This window comes from Condylostylus longicornis, unplaced genomic scaffold (genome assembly GCF_029603195.1).
Source record: "Condylostylus longicornis isolate FDR11 unplaced genomic scaffold, ASM2960319v2 ptg000084l, whole genome shotgun sequence".
Classification (NCBI taxonomy): domain Eukaryota; kingdom Metazoa; phylum Arthropoda; class Insecta; order Diptera; family Dolichopodidae; genus Condylostylus; species Condylostylus longicornis.
The window spans coordinates 6,603,896-6,626,154 of NW_026578052.1; the positions used below are offsets into that span (position 1 = coordinate 6,603,896).

A 22,259-nucleotide genomic window follows, 5' to 3' on the forward strand; every position below is an offset into this window, starting at 1 on the left:
TTTAAAATATATCCAAAATAAATATAGAACTTTTGATTAGAAGAGTTCAACGTTTTCTTATAATATTGTTTAAAGTAAAATTTTTTAGAATATTTTGAAAAATTAAAAATGTAAAATTTAAAATGAAAATATTTTCGTGTAACATGTAACATTTTTTAATCTAATTATGGAATTTAAGACCGGCTCAACCTTTTAAAACATAAAATTTTAACCACCTACAATTTCTAAACTATTTCATTATAATATTTAACTTTGATTAATCTCAAATTCCTGAAATCGTATTTTAATCACAAAATTTTTCTTAAACTTTGAAATTGTATTCTTCTCTGTCATTCATTTACCCCGATAAACATGCTTTGAGTTTCATAACGCAGTATTTTAATGTCATAAATACTGCGTTATGAAACTCAATGTCATAATGTGTTCAATTGTCATAAAGTGATGACGATTTCGGTAAAGTAGAATTCTTCTTTGCAATAAAAACTCTGGAGTACTGTTCACCTTTACGACATACATAATTTAAGATTTGATCTAAGTCTAATGAATGACGTACACATATGTAACATATTTTTGATGTCAGACAATATCTGACGGCGAATAATAGAAATTATTCTACTCTCTTATCATATGAGATAATTATTATGCTTTTTGTAACCAATCGTTAAATTTTGACGTAAAAACTTAGTCCCATTGATGGATGTTAGATGGATTTGATATGTAAACAGTCTTCAGACTTTGTCGTAGATATAACATTATCTTTGTCGTAGATTTTGTCGTATATCTAAAAAGCAATAATAAATTCCTTAAAATAATTTCTTTTAGAAAAATATATAAATTGTATCTATAGCATGGAAATCAAAAAAATTTTTAAAAATTTTCATAATTTATGAGCATAATAAATTTCTTAGATCACTGGTTTTATTATACAAAAATTTTGAAATTATTTAAAATAATTGTTTACCAAAAATTTATGGAGGATTGCTCAATTATAAATAACACCAAATATTGAAATTATTTTTATTTACCTATTTATTTGATCAACTCTTTTACGCTCCACTCAATTTAATTACGCTGTTGTTCTGTGCCTCTTTTTGAATATCTAAATATTTACACCTTTTTTTGGATTTCTTTGTTTTTTCTTCTTTAGCCTTTATAACCTGACGTAAAGTTGACATTTTCCGCTAAAATGAAAATAGAAATAAAATTTATTTATACTCGTATTTGTCTTCAAACAATTTTCCACTCTATTAATTTCATTCAATATTGAAGGTAATAAATTTTTTCACAGAAAATTTACTTGTACTTGACTTACCCACATATATATACATAAAAAAAAGTTACCTGGAATAAATTAAGAAAAAAGATGGAAATAAACAAGCCCATTTGCTTCTTTGAGAATATTTAATTTGCAATTAACTGAAGAAGACATCCAGAAAATCTTTTTTTTTTTAGTTTAAAATTTGATAATAATCGAGGGGGGGGGGATTCTGTAGTACTTTTACAATCCATGCATAGTATGTATACATGTGAATTTTGTTTACCATTTATTTATTAATGAACATAAAGCACTTTTTAAACACACACTTGAGTTGATAATTTTTTTATTAAAGACTCCGATGAATTCAAAAAAATCTTGGATTAAACATTCTTCTTCTTTTCAGAAAATTTCGAAAGCTTTCGAAATTCGTGTAAATATGAAAGCATAACGGGCGTTCTTATAACTAAAAAATCGTATTCAGGAGCCGATGTCGAAACCGGAGGCAAGGTCTTACAGTTATCTTAGTTGTTGAATTCGAGGTCTATGAAGAAAACAATAATTATTTTTTTTCTTATTTTCTAACAGATGTCGCAGTCAAAACACCTGCGATTGCAATCAAATTTGAAATTGCAAAACAATAAATTTATAACAGGAATCGGAATCGAATTTTAATACCAAAATTATAATCAAAATGAAAATCATGTATAAAATTATTTACTTTTAATATAAAACAAACAGTAGAGCAATTAATCCCTGCACCGGAGGTTCAAGAAATCGAAAAGGCGGTTGAAAAACTAAAAAATAATAAATCACCAGGAGAAGATGGACTAACAGCTGAGCTGTTTAAATGTGGTGGTAGCTACCTCTCAAATAGAATACATAGCTTAATATGTAGAATATGGGGCAGCAATTACATGCCAAAAAAATGGAAATTGGGATTATTATGTCCCATTCATAAAAGGGGTGATAAATTAATATGTGACAATTATAGAGGAATAACATTGTTGAGTTGTGCTTATAAAATATTATCGAACATCATCTGTAATAGATTAAGACCATATTATGAAGAAATATTCGGACAATATCAAGGTGGTTTTAGAACTGGTAGATCCACAATCGATCAAATTTTTATAATTAGGCAGGCCATGGGTAAATGCTATGAATATAATGTTGATTTGCATATATTATTCATAGATTTTAAACAGGCATTTGACAGCATTAACAGAAGGAACATTCCTAAAGCCCTGTTGGAGCTAGGAGTACCAAAGAAACTTGTTGAATTAATAAATATGACCTTGTATGAATCACAAGCAAAAGTTTTAATACAAGACAGCGTATCAGATGAATTTAATATAACAAGCGGAGTAAGACAAGGGGCGCTATCAGCGCTGGTATTTAATATGATACTTCAATATGCAATTGGAAGACTAGATAAAGGCGGCATTTTTATAAGGCCATATCAAATCATTGCATATGCAGATGACATTGCAATAGTTGCGAGAAGATTTTGCGATATGAAAGAAGCCTTTTTAATGCTAGACATGGAAGTAAAAAGAGTAGGTCTTAAGATTAATGAAAATAAAACTAAATTTTTGAAAATGTCCACAAATGCAAGACGAACACAACCACAAGATATACAAATACGGGACTATTTACTCCAAGGAGTGGAAAGTTTTAAATATCTCGGTGTAGTTTTATCCAATGATAATAGCATAAAAACATGTATACAGGACCGAATTAAAGCAGGTAACAGGCGTTATTTTGCGAATAGAAAACTTATAAAATCAAGACTTTTAAAAAGAAATGTTAAGATACAAATATATAAAACTTTAATTCGTCCTGTTGTAACATATGGATGCGAAATATGGACATTGAATGCAGTGGAGGAAAACCATCTAAGAATCTTCGAACGAAAAATACTGAGGAAAATATTTGGTGCAATAAGATTAGAAAACGGAGAATATAGACGTAGAAATAATAACGAAATTAATGATCTTATTAAAAATGAAGACATAATACGTTTTAGTAAATCGCAACGTTTAAGGTGGGCAGGACATGTTGTGCGAATGAATGAAAGTTTGCCACAATATAGAATTTTACAAAGCAGACCTAAATTTAATCGCAACAGAGAAAAGGCCAAGAACGAGATGGGAGGACAATGTTAAAAATGACACCATTAAACTTCAGAAACTGGAAAACAGAGGCTAAAGATCGAGAAATATGGAGGCAAATAGTAAAGAAGACCAAATCTTACCAGGAGCTGTAGAGCCAAAGAAAAAGAAGAAGATATAAAATCTGATAGAAAATCTTATATAATTAAAGTAATTTTTATTAGTTGTCTTCAATAGATGACATTAGATGTCAAATGTTGTTTGCATTCCAAAGTCGTATTCTTCACACTCAGATTAATTCTTAAATAACGTCTTAAATGTAAACAGTACCTTAGAGTTATAGAATTTTGACATCTAGCTCACAGTCATGTCTTATTTATTCAGGCAATAATACAATTTAAGAATTTCAATCATCTAAAATAGTATTCGAACATTCGACTTGTATCCATCGACGTTTACGTATATATAATTTAAATTAACATAATTCTTTAAACAATTCGGACCACTATAGGTGCCTATGGCTATTTTCAACCATATGTCCAGTCTTTAACCCTGACGTTAAATTGGAAAGGATTTAAATTTTTAAAGCACAGCATTACTTTCAGATTGCAGTTAATAAAAAACCTTTATAGTTTTTTTTTTTAACCTTTTTTATTATAATTTTTATACTTTTCTTGTTAAATCAATTTTTCTTACACCCGTTTTCAATATTATTTCAATTTTCACACTTGCTATATACTTATATCCTTTTTTCTCACCATCCTTTTGTTATGTACACATAAAATACATTACACACTCAATGTATATACTTTTATTATAAAGACCACAAAAATTGTAAACCATGAAAACGGAAGCTATAAGCTGAGACCGGAAATTATAATACGAAATGAATGTTAAATATATTTAAGTAGTATGTACATATATACAATATATTGTATATATGTATAATAGTATAATACACTTTTAAAATTTGCATACACTTAAGGATACCACGTTTTATAATCTGCGCTCTTATTGCAAAAAAAAGAAGCCATTCAAAGTGTAAAAAATTCAAAATTCTGCACGTTTTCAATTCAATTACATTAAAAACATTGTATGTATGTATGGATAACATATATTAAAATTTTATATTATGTACGAATATTTGTCTAGTATGAAATATAAGGTATAAAATTGTATTTAAGTATTAAGGAGACCAATCTATTAGAATTTTATATTATTCAGAACAGTTCGTCGTATCAATAACTTTTAACTTCTAAGATCCTTGTAAATCTTGGCTTGTAAAATCGATGTCAGATAGGAAAAACTTTTCAATTTGCTCAGAATTAATACAAATTTTTTACTGGGCTATTTTTTCTGCCGTAGGGAACCGAAACCCTTAAGTCCTCCTCACGTTGATTGATAGGATCTTTTGTGATTTCCATTTACACCTCTATTAACGTTATATCTACTCAAATTGAACTATTGCAGATACCTCAAACCGCGAGATTTCGGATTTATGTTTTTGATCCATCGCGCTCGCAAACTTTTCTTGAAGCGCCTCAACCGCAAACGACCGCTTTGCACATGCTCTTCAGATGAACCATCGACTGACATTAACAGCATCAAATCTAGACGATCAAGGGTGGCCAGTTTCCGCCGCCTCCGTCCCAAGAGAACTATAAAGAGAAGAAATAACCCGGTCACTAGACTATTGCGTTATGTTAATTCTATAATTCTTTGGTATTTCATCCAACTATTACTCTTAGATCTAGATTTTTGGGTAATATAAACTTGTCGTCACATTGCTTCTTGCTTTTTCGTTTTTATTCATTTATTTTTCCATTGTTACTGTTATTAGATTTGTTCTTACTCTTGCAGTAACTGGCAGTCGGTATGTTTGTAATTTTAAAGTTTTTTTTTGTAGTCGTCGTTTCATTTTAATTTCTTTTCTTCTCCTTCCACTTATTTAATTTTTCCAACACTCTTTTTTGCTCCCTTTCCTGCAGTAAATGGCGACGCTTGTTCCTTGTTAACTGATTGTTGTTGAATTGCGACTAAATGATGTTTTTACGCCTTTTAGCGATATGTTCAATGCTTGACCTAAGCAACAGCTGTCTAATATATACATTTTTTTTTGAGTGAGCAAATGTTCTTAATGTCGTCCCTGGTCCGTTTTTCGCAATCGCTTAATAATTCCGATTATATATCGAATATTATGAAATTTAAAGAAAATTTTTAGATTATTCATATATTTTTTAGTAAAAAATTAAGCCACACGATTACTTCGGGAGTGCAGGAAATTTAAATGTCAATTTTTCTTTTAAAAAATTTGGTAAACATTTTTTTTTTAATAACACCATTTATAATTCAATTTTTTGATTTTTAATTAAATTTTAAATAATCACTATTGCTATCACTATTTGCACTATGTGAATATTATTTCATTTATATGGGAACCCTAAAATATTTTTATAGGTACCTATACATACACATACAAAAATTAATGTCATATAAGAATAAATTTCATAGGGCTCAGTGTTACTAATACTTTACACAAGACTAACAAACACTTTTTTTTATATTAAATATAATTTTAAATTGTAGAACATCTTATACAAATAGGCACCATAGAATTCAGGAACTTTAACAGCTATACATAATATGTATAGCTGTATATGTATGTATATATAGAATGAGGATGTTTATTTGGTACAAAATATAAAATTATAAAAATGCTTTTTTAAACGGAAGAGTTAAAAGGATGTTTGAAATTTTTCTTTTTTATTTTTTTTTTTAATTTTGCGTTTAATTTTTTTATTTTTTTTTTTACTTGTATAAGGCATTAAATTGCTTAAAAATTTTTTTTTTATTTTTTCATCACGAAAAAATAGAATTGTAGCAAGAAGAAAAAGAAAAACAAGAAACAAAAGTGGTAAAAAAATAAATCTACCCTTTCATCAGGATTAAAAATCCGCTTGAGAATTTTTTTATCATTTTCAGCAAATTTCTCTTCCGCTTCATATCCTTTTATATGTAAACAAAAATATTATACATAATTGTATGTTATACAGGTACAGGAACCTATATGCACATATGAAAATGTAAAAAAAAAAAGAAAACCAGATATCCTTTCAATATCACGTATAAAAGTGAATTTAACCTTGAAAATGAAATACTAGCATAGAATTTTAAATACCAATTCACTGAAAATCGGAAAAATTCTATCTATACCCGCTATACATATAAATAGAATCCTGTTAAAAGAAAAAAAATATTGTGTTAGGATTGTTGCTGTTTTTTTTTTTGTTGTTTCTTTCTTTTTCCGATCATACCATTTTCATCTCATTTATGTGCCAATAAAATGCTTTTTTTTTATATTAAAAAGGTGTCACAAATTAAGGTGATTATTTAAAAAAAAAAACACATTCATTTTATACGTCAAATAAATGCTGAAAGGTGCAATGAAAGGAAAATTTTATTTTTTAATTTTTCATTTCGCATTTGCAATTTATTTGATTTTTTCATATTTTTTTACAAAATATTTTATTTTTAGCATATTTTTAACATTTTGAAATAAATTGTACCTATTGTACCTATATATGTACCAAGTGTACCTATATACATGTACCTATATACATACATTTACATGTGTTTGTGCGTTCATGTTGTGTACAAATTTATGTAATGCGAATTTTTTTTAAAAATTATGAGCTACAAAATGGATTTCTTAAACTTTTGCAGCCAAGTTTGTTGTGAAGTCTTAAATATTTTAAATATAATAAATATTTCCATTTGATATCGGAGCCATTTTCGGATTCAAAAAGGTGGCTTGAAAACTTTAAAAAATTTAAAATTTTACAGTTCTTCAATAATGTTATTCAGTTCTTTATTATAACTAGAAAGGCAAGGGTAATTACTAGATGAATGAATTGTAGAAATTCACTTTAATTTTTATTTACAAATAGCTTTCTCGATACACTATAGAAAATAATTAACTGCAATATTTAATAAATACTATAGTAGGCTCTTGCCCGGGGTTCAAAAGGCCGGCTATAAAGAGCCATGTAGGTATAACAAAAAGGTATACACAAATTGACGTACCTCCACATTTTTCATCTGGAAATATTAAGCTTGAACAATGCTAGTAATATTGTGTAGCTACCTTTCTTTACCTTAAAATCGGTTGAGAAATGAAAGAGTAAATCGCCAAGTAAAATTTGTATGGAAGTCTTTTGAACGGAATTATTATAAGATAAAACTTTACACATAAATGAATGCAATAAGAAAAAGTTGTAAGAAATTTTATATAATCTAACATTTGGGATTAATTATTATTAAAATTATTATTTAATTAAATAGAATTTAACTATAAAGACAGTAAATCGAATTGAAATTGAATTAACAACAATCTAACATAATTCTCATAGTTTCAGTAGGTTTAATGTGCTCAATTCATATAGTTAATCAGAAATGGCGAAAACAACCTAAGTATACTGATAAAGTGAATCATTTAAAATTTAAATCAATAAAATCAAGTATGTGTGTATATTAGCTCTAATTAATGACACATAACACATAGTGCCGCAGAGAACAGACAAATTTTCCTATATTAATGAATTTTTAAATTACAAAACTGGATTCCAGACAGACATATTTTTTTAAAATTTATTTACTCTTATGCTTATTTTCATTTTTATTACTCATAAATATTATACATTTTATTAATTTTTGTACATATTATGTATGTAAGAACATTTTTACTAATCATATACAAATTACTAAAATTATTTAAATATAATTCATTGGAATTTTATTAATGAAATGGCCTGACTAAAAGATAAGCTCATTATCACTAGCCGTGTCAGCTTTAAATAATAATTATATATTTATGTGTGCATTTTATCAGTTATTAAAATGGTTTATCCTTAATAGTAATAAACAAAGCAACTTATTAAAAATTTAATAAAAAGAACTTTGAACTGAAACTTTGCAATCTTAAAAAAAAAATCAATAAAATAATAATAATGACGACGGCTTTAACTAAATTCTGTTTACTTAATATAATCTATAATATTTTAATATATTTTTCTATTATATTATTTTATTTGAATACGAAATATCTCTAAAATATATTTACATGTTATATTAATAGAAAAATTTAATCAATCTCTTTTGAATTATTAGAATGAATTAGAATCTCTATATGTCAATAAATAAATAAATGTTATTCTCACCCTATTTTTAATTATTTTGATAATTTTAAAGTATATTTGTCTAAAATACCTAATCCTAATCCAAATTCTAAAAAAAATATAATAAGAACCATATTTCATTGCCAACAACTTTTAAACTTGCAACCTGCACACACTAAATTATTTACACTACAAATGGGGGGGGAGTCGAACATAAAGAAACTGGAAGCGCAATTATTTAACTTCAAAATCAATTTATTTTCTAATCTTTATCACATTTTTCCGGTTTGTCAAATTTTACAGTTGCCAAATTTTGAAATTCTAAAGTTCATCCTTAACGTGTTAAGGGCATTACAAGTGATACTACAAGAATAGAATATTTACTATAAGAATAGAATAACTAGTATCTTATTGTTAGCAAAGTAAGGCCAAACTGCATGAATTGGCACAGTACCAAACCGAAAATTATGCAAAATACTGCACAGTCGGTACTCATTTCAAAACAAAAATTAAAAAAAAAAAATATTGTACAAAAATCTCTATACTAATATAATGCAAACCTTTTTGTTTCTGTCGCGAAACTAAAAATATTGATTGAGTTCATGTTTAAAGTTCTGAGTTAGAAAGGCAGTCGAAGTCCATATATGCTTCAAAAAGCAGTCCGTTTTATTTTGTATTTTTTCGAAAGTTTTGCCACAAAATTTGCAATGAAAGAATTAATACCATACTTCAGTGTAGCTGTTTGTCTGTTTTGTATTTTGACAATATTTACTTTAATTATTTTGTAATTTTTTTTCTGAATAGGTAATAGAGTTGTAGCTCAAAGCATATAAAAGCTAAGTTGACAAGATCTTGTCTACATTACAAAAACATATTATAATTGCAGTGACACCTATGATTTAGTGATGGTATTACTATAATTGTTTTGTTTATGAAATTCATTTCCTAAAATCAAAAAAAAAATATTTTTTAATTATTTTTTGTTAAAAAAAAATTAATAATAAATCATTGCAGTTTCCTTTTTGCCCTATATATGTATATAGCTGTCATTTTATTACTCTATTAATTTTGATGATGATTATAAAATTTATTATATATGTACTCGGAAACATAATAATATTATCTCTTCAACTCAAAAATACACACATACATATGTAAATGAAAATCAATTACGGAAAAATAATTTGACGTTGCTCCGATCATTCTATGAGCACACGACGTTTGCACGTTTGCTGTTCAAAATATTTTTGACATTGAAAAGATATTTTGGAAATTAAAAAAAAATATATAGATTAACAATCTACTGTATTATTTATATTATAAATATATTTACATATATTTTCATATAAATTACCTATATATAAATATAATCAGTGTATACATACATTAATTTCGTATATAAAAATTATTTTAAATTATCTCTATATAATTATAAATTTATTTTGTAGAACAAATTTTTAAAGATTTATTTTAAATTTTTTTACCCGTATAATAGTTTCTAAATATTATTGAATTAATTTAATATAGAGAAAAAATATAATATAATTTATAGAATAATATGTATAATTCGATTTTACATATATTATTGATACCTACATACATACATACATACATATATGTACATATAAGAAAAATTAATATAGACATTATTTTAACAAATAAACTAAATTAATTAAATTAAATTTGAGTCGAATAGAAAAATAAACGAAAAAATTAATTAACAATGAACATATTAAAAAAAAAATTTTGTATATATATATGTATATTCTCATATATACATACATATAATAAATTCTAATATAATGCATTATTTAGTACTGTATTAGTTTTTTGATGTACCGAATCAATAACAGATGAACCAATTTTAACACTTGTACTTGTTACAGCACCAAACATTCTTCCCATAATACCTTTTGTCATAATATTATTTTTACCATCATTATTTGTATTCATTTTATTCATTTCATCAATATATTGTTGTTCTTGTGCTCTTTTACCAACTAAAAAATTTAATAAAATTTTATTAAATTCGATTGAGGCTTGCCTATGTGGCCAATGACCGCATGCTTCAATTATTTTAACAATTGAATTATTACAATAATCTGTACTTTTAATAATTGATTCTAAACGATAATAATCATCTTCATTACCAGTTATTAATAAAACTGGACATTTAATAATACAATTTTCTTTAATACGATAAAATGGAAATGATCTATAATAATTTAATGGTCCAGTCCAATCATTACGTCTACTAAATATATATTTATAACAATCTTTTAAATTATCTTTTGTATAAATTTGATCAAAATTTTTACCATCAAATATTAATTGATTATTTATATTATTTAAATATAAATTATTTATTAAATTTGTATTTGATGTTGATTTTTTTGAATATAAAATTTTTGATGCTGCTGTTGTTGTTGATGATTTATCTAATAAAATTTTTGATAAACATTTTTCTAAAAAATTTGAATATCTTGATGAATGATCTAATTCTGGTATATATGGTAATTGAATAAATTTTAACCATGTTCTATTCATAATACATTTTGTATTTAAATTATCCCATATTAAATTTGGATGTGGTGTACTTATACATATAAAACGTTCAATATTATCTGGATTTGTATGTGCAAAATACCATCCAATTAATGCACCTAAATCATGTCCAATTATTGTTGTTGTATTATAACCTAATGAAAATATAAATTGTTTTAATTCTTCACAGATTTTTTCTGGTTTATAAAAATTTCTCCAATTTGGTTTATCTGAATCATTAAATCCTTTTAAATCAATTGATATTACATGAAAAAATCTTGATAATTCAATAATTTGTTTATACCATCCTAACCAACAATCAGGGAAACCATGTAATAATATTATTAATGGATTTTCAATATTACCACATTCAACATAATGAAATTTAACACCTTTTAATTTAATATATGAATGACGTCCAAGTTTATTATCAACTAATATTTGTGGTGGTTTATTTGGATAATAATCATTATTAATTGTTGAATAATAATAATAATTATTTAATAATTCTAATGATTTTTGATTTTGTTGATGATATTGTTGCTGCTGTTGTTGTTGTTGTTGATTATTTTGATTACGATTAAAATGATTTTTTGATGCTATTGTTATATTATTCCATATAAAAAATAATAACCATTTTATTAATATCCATACACCAATACATATTGATTCAATATAAAATAATATTAATTGACGTTTTGGTAATGGCTCAATAACATTTGAATAATTTTGTGCTGGAATAAATTGATTTTTAATGAACATTCTATCACTCATGATGAATTCAATTGAGCGACGATCTTTTATATGAGAATTATTTTTACAAATAATTGCAGTTAATTATTTTTTAAATATTTATAATTAAATATTTAGGAAAAAACCAAATCGAATTTTATCGCATTTAATTTTCTTAAATTATTTTTATAATTAAATTTGAATTCACGCTACGTATTCATCGTCTCAAATATTGTACTGCACTAACGAATTAGTTAAAACTCGGTTGATATGGCCATTCAATTTGTATATACTTAGTTCTGTATAGTAATCTAAACATATTATCTCTATACTTTATTAATTGACCGTTGCTCAGGTCATAATATTTTGTGTAAATATATATATTTAGTATTAATGTATGTTCACAAGTAATTACATTTGAAAAAAAAAGTTTTTTAATCTCTTTATTAATAAAATAATATGAAGAGTGTACAAGACTCGATGAGACTGTCAAATCTGAGTGATGGAAATTTGTCAAGTTGAATAAATTTGGTAAACTAATTTTAAAACTCATGACTGATTTTCTAATGGCGTATTATAAACCTAAAAGCCTTTTTCAATTATTAAATTTTAAAAATTTTTCTAAAAATTTTTCTTTTACCCTCCATTTGCTTCAAATCTTTAAAGCAAAATAACTAAGCCAAATCGTACACCCTGTAGACATATATACATACATAATATATATATATATGTGCATATATTATAGTATATATTTGAGCTGTACATGATTTACTCAAAATAATTTCCTAATATTGTTGATAGGAGATTATAATTATACTCGACACATTTAATCGTACCAATGATTTCAAAACTGTACGTAATGAAATTGCTGTGTTAATTAACAATTCTATTCACAATTAAATTTTATAAAATGCAATGTTTTATTCTGAAATATAATGTAAATCTTTGAAAATTATATGAATCTATTACAAAATTATGCGAAAATATATACCCCTGGTATTTTAGCAAAATACACAATGTGGGTACACAAATATGCAAATTCATAATTCAATAATTTTTAACAAATCAGCAAAATGAATACAATTCTATAAAATTTAGTAAAATTAATATTCACTGTTATACTAAAAACAAAAACACATTCAAACTCCTATCCGATTAGTAATATTATCACCAGATATCGCATTAATACATACATGCGAACATATGTATATTAAGCATGTGTACATTCAAACAAAATATTCTGAAATAACCCAAGTTATTATCAAAATTTTGTTATATACTCATTTAATGATAAGAAATTTTATGTATACATTATATTTTTAAAAATTTAAAAACTTATATACATATATTTTCAATACGCATACATACTTAGTATATTAGTAATTATGATATTTATCAGTATATAGTTGTCGTATGTCGTGACTACATAACATTCCTAATATGATATTATGTTTGATTCTATTCGACTTTGAACACTTTCAATAGAGATGACGACAAAATTATTTATTTTTTTTTTTTTACATTTAAAAACATAACAATTTTCAAGAAATTCAATCATGCTATAGTTTTTTTTTTCATTATAATTATAATTACTAATATAATAAACAAAAATTTTTATATAAGGTTGCCAATCTTAAAAAATAACACAGGAAAGATTCTAAATAATATTGAACATAATATTATTACAATGACTATAGAAAACTTCTATACAATTAAATACAATTATTTAAATACAAAATTAAAAACCTCAGGAAATGCAATGTAGTAGTCAAGCAAAAATCTGTATAACAGTATAACAGTTCTTATTCTGAATAACAGTCTAACTGCAATCGATATTTTGCAGTATACTTATGCTAAATAATTTCATTTTTTATTTTGTCTAGAAAATCTCATTATCAAACTTGCATATACATAAGTGTTTTACAAACTTAACCATTTTTCCGAAATTGTTATACGTATGTTTTTCGTCATGATTCGAAGTGAATTAAAATTTTCTAAATACCTCCGCCCCAATTCTCGGTTTGAATTCAACTTTAATATAATGAAATTTCTCGCAATTTTCCGCAATAATTTTTATAACACAATTTAATAAATTTTGAGTATAGCACATATGTAACCATAATATATATAGTGAACGATATAAATAATTAATTAAGTGAAAAATAATATGCAATCAATTAAATTTAGGTCATTCGAAACAATTATACTTTAAAAATTATTCACCATTCAATTAAAGTATAAGAAATTTTTTTTTTGCAAAAAATATTTCAAAATAATTGAAAAATTATTATTAAACCTGCAGATAATTCCCTTAACAAAATATACACATACATATAATGTACATACATATATGTATATCCCATATGTGTATGTATATAACTAAATATCTCAATTAGAAAAAAAATCATTTTCTTTTTTTCTTTATTCTGGCAAATTGCAGATGACATCAAAAGCCATTAAAACCAAATGGTCATACTTTGCACGCTATTTTGGTTTTTTTGTTTTTTTTTATTTCTTTAATTTTGCTCTCTTTTATTTTCTCCAATAACTAGGTCGTATAAATTCACCCAATTCATGTTTTTATTCCTAGTTACACTTCCTGTTCTTTTTTGAAACTAGCAATTTGTGAAAAAAAAAACAAAAATCTAATAAAAACCAATTGTTTGCTTTTTAGCATTAAATTTTATTTCAATGATAGTGTATGGTGTATCTCTACATACATTCATATATACGAGTATAGTTTGATATTAAGGATTTAAAAACGGAGACAAGTACGACACAAGATCCTGCCGAAAACGACACACAAATACATAATAGAATGGAAGCAAATAGTGCAGAATAAAATATATGTATAAATTTATGTATGTATACATGTGTGTGTATGTAGAACCTGATAGAACTTTAATAATTGTAACATTTTCATCCTTCTATTCTATTTCTTGTACATTAAATTTTTTTTCTTGTTTTCCTTGTTTTTTCTTTGTGTACATTGTTCATGAACCTCTCTTTGTTATAAAATAAATACAATAAAATGCACATTTTATAATTTTTAATATAAAATAGAAATATAATATATTTTATAAAAATGGTTCTATTGTTGCATTTCCGAACATATTGTTTCTCAAAAATATTGTTCGTAAAAACAACACAATATACATATACAAAATTAATTGTTAAATATATTATAGTTATTCTCTAGTATACAAAAAAGGATATAACAAATTGACAGGTTTCATTTTGATAACACGACAAATTCTAATACTTATTTTATAACAGAAATATTTCTGTTTAAATATCTAGAAAATTTTTTGCTCTAAAGTTTTAAATTTTCATTAAATTGTATAGATTAATATTGGGCAAACATTATTGTCGCTTATTGCTATATTTAAAACTGTTCTACTAATATGGTATAGAATTTTTTACTAATTCTAATGTGTAGGTAATAATTAAAATTTTGCATTCTATAATTCTGTAAAAAATCACCAAAAAATGAATAATCTAATTTTTGGGAAATTTTAATTGATAATGGAGAAAGAATTCAAATTTGTGCCAAAATTTAGTTAGATAAGTTAAAAGAATTTTCTTTTGAATAAAACGGAATGAGAAAAGTGCCAATCCATTTTTAAAATTTTCTAATCGTCATACTGAAAAATTACAATTTCAAGAATATTGTGTTTCTTTCTTAATTTGCACAGCCATTTAATTTATATTTTGGATAAATCGTAAGAGTTGGATTGATTCTATTGTTTACATGATTCCATGAATTAAGAAAGTTTTTGTGATTGAATTCAAATTTCATAAAGTGCCGAGTTCTTAATGCAAATTCGCACTTCTCTATGTTATAAAAACGCAAAGGAATTTTTTTTCGTTCATCTGTGATAGACGATATATAAGAGTTTGCTTGGAGTTTCTCTATGAAAGATAAACTAAGATTTATAAGCTTTGTATACAATCTACATATAGAATTTCTGAATGTTCTGATTGCATAAGATTTCTTCGTCCAATCACCTTATATTAACAAAATTCAAAAGACCGACCATAATTTTTTAAATTTTTTTTGTTATTGCTCTTTCATATAAGTGTGACAATTTACTAGTTGGACATTTGATCAATTTTATTGATTGTGAAAATTATCAATGACATTTTTGTATAAAATAAAAAGAATAGCAAAAAAAAAAAATGAGCAAAATCTATGAAATATGTAGCGGGGGTGGATTAACGTTAACACTGCTGAAACCTCCGTACTTATTTATATAAGCTATTTTACTTATTTATTGTTTTTGTATTTCAATATAAAGATGACAATTAAATGATTTTAATTTTCTACTTTTGTTTAAAATTTTATACTTTATAACAATAAAAATTCTTTGACCTATATATTAGTTATACAGAAACGTACACGTATAAAACATCTAACTATAAATTAATACATAAAAATAACCTCCCGTCAACTCTTCTTTCATTTATTTGTGTTACACACTGAAGTTAATTGATCCTGAATAAAGAATTTTTTTTTTTTCAAAATTCACCAATTTAATTGGTTTTTCTCTTTTCTCTCAGTCTTTTAAATATTCCTAAATATTTATACGAATTAGTTAAAATGTTTTACTTATTTTTAAATTTTTGTTTTCTTTTTAGAATGATAAAGGGCTACAGAATGAAAAGAAAGGGATTTTTAAAACATTACTTAATGTCAAATCTGTTGACAAGGATATAATAAAGGAAAACAAAAGTAAAACAATAAAAAAGGACCTGCATCATTAAAAATATTCTCTATAATTTACTTTTAAATAAAGTAATTTTATGTAAAGAAATTATATTTGAGAGGAGAAAATGTAATTCTATTTAAATAGAATGACAAAAAAAAATTTATTGTATTGTAACTGCAAGGCAGATTAAATATACCCAATATTTGCAACCATATGTGAGGAAGACATTATGCTGAATAGGAAGACCTTATGTAGGTACGAAATACAATAAAATGATTTCATTTTTAAATTAAATTAGATTAAAAATTCATGTTTTTATAAATTTAACTTAACTCTTACAATTAATATTAATATGATCTCAATGAAATGGATGTTGATTTTCAATGACAATGTGATAAATTATCGAGAAACCAGAGAGATAACAAATTAAAATGGAATGCGTGTCATATAGAAAGAGAGTCACCCTCTAATTTTGGTTTATTACATAGAGTGTGTATTACAGAACATTTATGTTTATTATTTTGAAATATAAGTAATAAACTCACTTTGCAATTCCAAATAATTTAAAGAAATAGATATACATACAAATAAAAGTACATAATATTCATAATCATTACAAATTTTGATAATTACGAGTACTCAATGTGCCTTAATGTTTCATGGCTCTTTTAGAAATTGGAAGCCCAAAAAAAAATTTGCTTTTAATAATTAAGTCCAATATTAATGAGCAATATTTTATCAATGATTTAATTTACAGATTTTACATTATCAGAATTTTCTTTGACCTTAATATTGGTATACTAATTAATTATTGGAGTTTGAAACTCTAAATTGTTTATTACCCCAAAATTAAATGGTAACAAAATTTTTTACTTTAATAATTAAAAACCATTAAAATTTTAATATCAACTTATATAGTTTTAGTATAACTTTTATAAATTTAATTGTTTCCTAAGATATGTAAAGAAATACATTAATAAAAATATCTTTTTAATTTGTTTGATTGGATCAGTTGGTTTAAATTTTGATTGCATCACTTCTTAGACACAATGGATTAATGTGATCGATTGCTTTTTTAATTAATTGTTCTAAATTATAAAACTACAATCCTGTCTGTATCAATAATTATTGTTTCACATAATCTTTAATTAAGATTCACGCAAACGATTTTGAATCATAATAACCAAGATCGTTACAAATTGATACATTAAACTAATTAAACACATTTAATAAAGTTGAGTTGATAAAAACCCGCATAATCAAAATAAATGTATATTTAAGTACTTAAATATACATATTTAATACAATTAACATATTTGTATGTATCTACATTTATATATTGATTAATGATTATTATTATAATAAATAGTTATATTCATAAAAAGAACCTAGCTTAATTATAAGATCCATCGTAATTATTTTACTGGCGAATCCACTACTTAAAAAAGGGATTTGTACTTAAGTGAAGCTAAGTTCTTTTATCGAATTTGAAGTAGAAAAGAAATTTTGTCGAATTTGTTAGAGCTACATTTCTTTTCCCTTACAGTGTGCCTTATCATTTGTAAATTAAAGAAAATATTAAAGCTCTCAGTTGCTCTTTACACTAACAGTGAATCACAAAATATAAAAAAGAAAACTTTTTTATTTTAATAATAGAATTTTAATAGACAAAATATATTTGTTCAATTTTATTTATAAATACATAATTTTGTTTACATTACACTATTTCAGATTAAACTTACATATAAAAATCATCAATTATATAATGGCATCCATTTTTTTAAGAAATAAGAAAACTACTTAAAAATTTATACTAAATACATCATTGGATCATTTAAAATCAATTTAATAAAATCTATTCCGATTGGAAGTTCTTTAATTGCAAAATTTGTAAAATCTGACATTGGTGGTGTAGCAATATTTTTTATGGATAATTCATCTATTCTAGAGATTTTAATGATTATAACTTTTGATTTGATTTGTTTCTCTTTTGAATAATATCTGTGATTTTTATGAATTGCAACTTTATCTCTAAAAAAAAGAACAGAAATATGCAACAATCAATAAAAATTGTTAATTTGTGTATAAAAGTTTGTAGAGTGCATACTCAAAATGTTTTAAATCGGCTTCATTCAAAATTATAACTTCTATTAACTCTTGAACTTTCTGCACTGTTTCCGTTACCAAGGCGTTAAAATATTTTAAACAATCAGGTAGATGTTTTAGCTTTGAATATTTATTATAAAGTGATTCATTTGATGGAAAATTTTTCGATAGTTCCAAATACATTAATTTATCTTTAGGTGACCAACAATCTGTAACAAATATAAAAAATTTAAAATGATATACAACAATACATCCGCATATTCTAATGCGCATCAATCACATGTTGTTTTAGCAATATTGTGATTTTTGTATTTTAAGTAAATTTTAAAGAAATATTTTAAGTTTATTACCTTCCGAATATATGCAACTTTCCCTGGCAACAATTTTATAAAACTTTTTATTATAATCTTCAAAATTTAAGGGACAGCATTCAATTACCAATTCAAATATCGGACATTTGGAGTGTGTTAACATTATAAAGTTGCTATTATAGAAGCTGCGTACTTTTAGTTTCCAAAAGTCATTTATGCTGAAAATATTAGAAATAAATTTATAAAATATCTAAATATTCTAAATTTAATAACTTATAAGAAGCAATATATCTTACATAGGGAATTTATTTTTCAACTGTATTTCAAAGTTATTTATGAAAGGAAAGCAATTTTTAATTTGTGTTTCTGTTATACTGCGTGCATCCCTAAATATTAAAAAAATATTAAGTACATATTTTTTAAAATGATTCCAAACTTACAATTTTTCATTGTCAATACCAGTGAAATTTAGTGAATACTTTTCAATTTGTCGTTTTTCATCTGCATGCCATACATCTGCTATAGTTGGTAAATTTTTAAATTTATCTAAAATTGAAAAATCTATTGGCTTAATAGGGTTACATTCTAATTTAAAATTTTCAAAATTCGTAGCGTCAATTGAAAATCTGCACTTTCTACATCTGGAACAAGAAAATGAATTTGAAAAAAGGTCTTTTTTAGGTTCACAAGAGATCTCTCTAAGTTCTTGTTTTTCATTTGCTGTGCTTGTACAAGAGTTTTCCGCAGAGCTCTGCACTAAACTAAGATTCGTGTTTTCAATAGTGTCACGAAAACTTTCATTTTCATTAAAACAACTCCTAAATTGATTTGCACTAAGAACCGAAACTCTCATTGAAGAATTGGTATTATTCGTTATTGTTTTCCTTTTGCTTAATACATCTTCAGCAGTTTTAATAGTTTTTTCTGGAAAATTTTCACAATCGTTCAAAGCATCGTTTTGTTTCTCATCGAAATTCAAATTTCTTCGATAACTTTTAACCGATTTCTCACTATGATGAATTTCATTTTCTTGCGTTTCTGATGTTTTCATTGGTGAATTTCTCAAATAAATTTCTTTTCGTGGGCTTTTACTAATTTGCTTGCTAGATAAGAATAATTCGTTGTTGGATCCTGCTACTGGTTTATTAAGTGATGAAATTGCATGATTGGGACTTGCAATTTTAATAACAGGAATGGGCTTTGAAATTTCATTTAATAATGGTGTAGGTAAATTCGATAAAAAAGACGTATTTGTTTGTTCATGTACTGGACTGAATACTTGTATCTTTGTATCACCATCAATATTTTCTATTCTAATAATATCCCCTTCTTCCTTTTTAAGTATAACTTGATTCGGTTCATTATTAATTAAGTTTGATATTTCATTCATTAAAGCAAAATTTATTTGATTTTTTGTAAGTTGTTCTGGTTGACAGTTAATTGAACTTGCTTCAATCGAGTAATCTAGTGCTTTAATGCCGGTCAACTCCAAATCATTAAATTTATTATAAAGTAAAGTCTTTTGAAAATGTTCGTCTTCTTTACATTTTAATTTTAAAGTTGTCTCTTTTTCAGGTTTTTCACTTATATAGTTTTGTTCAATTTCATTGGTGCCACCACCCTTCTTCTTATTTTCAATATTTTCATCTTTTTGTGTTATTTCAAATTTATTGCTAATTGAATGTAATTTATTACTTCGTTTCAGAAACGGAGCCTCCGGGGGAGTACATTTGTGAACATTTTTAAATTGACTAAATTCCTTTTCGTTCGTCTTTTCAAAATTCGATACTTCATTTTTTCGAAGATAGCTTAAAGATTTTTTACTTTTATTCATTTTATTTGAATCTTCGCCATTAAGAGAGATCGTGGGATGCAGTTTTTCACTAAAATATTTGGAGGGGTTACCTAATTGATGCAACATCATTTCAGTGTTATCAAGATCCTTAAAATTGCTTGACACGCAGTTAACAGTTGGAAAGCTTGCACTTGCTTCAGGAGTAAAATATTTATTGGTTGGATTTGTGTTTCTATGACAAGAAGAACCAGATACCTCATGATATATACCATTTCGTTTATCAGCTAATTCATTAGGCTCATCAAAATTATTTCGACCTAAAAATTTTGTTTTATTATATTATTGTATGTCATTAAAAAATTGATTTTTTTTTCTCTCACCCGTATTGCAAATATTATTTTTTCCACTTGTGTTGATTACATCGTTTAGATTCTCATTCTTTTCTAATAACATTTCTTTGCCTTCAAAGGTATTGATACTTGGTACCATTTTTGCTTTCTCTGTTTCCTGTAAATTTTTTTGCACAACGTCAAGTTCCATTTCATCATTTAAATAAAGCGTTTTACGATTTCTATTGCTCTTCGAATTTGTATCAAAATCGGAACTGCAATAATCAATATGCTCGTTTAAATTTTCATCTCTGGGCTTGATTCCGTGTGAAAAAATATTGCCAGTTGAATTTAAAAGCTTTTCATTATTAAATATTATTGTTTTACGCTGTTCAGGATTTTTCGTCTCGCCTTCTATAGTATTAACATGGAAATTTTTATTCAAGCATGTTGCTTTAATATCTCCTTCAACTGGATCTGGTTGTAAATTGTCAATTTCCATTTCTTCATTCAAAAAAATAGTACGACGTTTTTCATTTGTGTTGGATTTTACATCCAGTTTGAAAGCAGAACAATGAACATCTTTATCTAATTTTTCTATTCTATTTTTCAAATTTTTAAACAAACGGTCGGAAGTTTCATGTGAGGGCTCTTCAATGTTAAATATTATTTTTTGTTGTTCACTTACTTTAGGCGCAACAGTATTAATACTTAAAGTTTCTTCTGAGAGTTTTGTATCGATTTCTGTTCGAATTTTATTTAATGGGGTATCATTTTCAATTGGTTCATTTGATTTAATGCATTTATGAATTTCTCCAATATTTTGTAAATTTGGTAACGCATTATCACATTCTACGTGATGGACTTGATGTTGGTTACTTAAAGCAATTTTGTCAATTTCCATTTCAACTTCACTTGGTGCAATATTCAAATCGTTGGTTGATTTCATGTACGATTGAGACTTTTCTAATGTGTGAAGATTTGGAAGATTTGGTGCCAAATATTCGATTTCCATTTCATCATTCAGAAACAATTTTTGGCGAGTTTTTGTTCCTTTTGATTTTGCATTGTAATCAAATTTGCAGCGAACGTTTTCAGTACTCGTGTTTGAAATTGTTTTCTGGTGATCAGAACTCTTTTGGTTATTTAAAAACATTTTTTCAATTTCTACTTCAAATGCAGTCGGTGCC

General features: G+C 25.4%; 2 protein-coding genes across 2 annotated transcripts; both read right to left on the bottom strand.

The window, feature by feature from the left end:
* Nucleotides 1-10,231: 10,231 nt before the first annotated feature.
* On the bottom strand, nucleotides 10,232-12,048 carry LOC129613548 (epoxide hydrolase 4-like). The gene has a single exon (XM_055527660.1). The coding sequence runs from the start codon at nucleotides 11,859-11,861 to the stop codon at nucleotides 10,338-10,340; it is 1,524 nt and encodes a 507-aa protein (XP_055383635.1). The 5' UTR covers nucleotides 11,862-12,048; the 3' UTR covers nucleotides 10,232-10,337.
* A 6,262-nt stretch (nucleotides 12,049-18,310) lies between these two features.
* Nucleotides 18,311-22,255, bottom strand: LOC129613540 (uncharacterized). Its single transcript, XM_055527649.1, has 6 exons — nucleotides 21,121-22,255; nucleotides 19,386-21,057; nucleotides 19,242-19,331; nucleotides 18,985-19,163; nucleotides 18,636-18,843; nucleotides 18,311-18,559 (listed from the first exon to the last, which is right to left on the bottom strand). Exons 1-6 carry the CDS (start codon nucleotides 22,223-22,225, stop codon nucleotides 18,337-18,339), a joined length of 3,477 nt encoding a protein of 1,158 aa, XP_055383624.1. The 5' UTR covers nucleotides 22,226-22,255; the 3' UTR covers nucleotides 18,311-18,336.
* Between the last annotated feature and the right edge of the window lie 4 nt (nucleotides 22,256-22,259).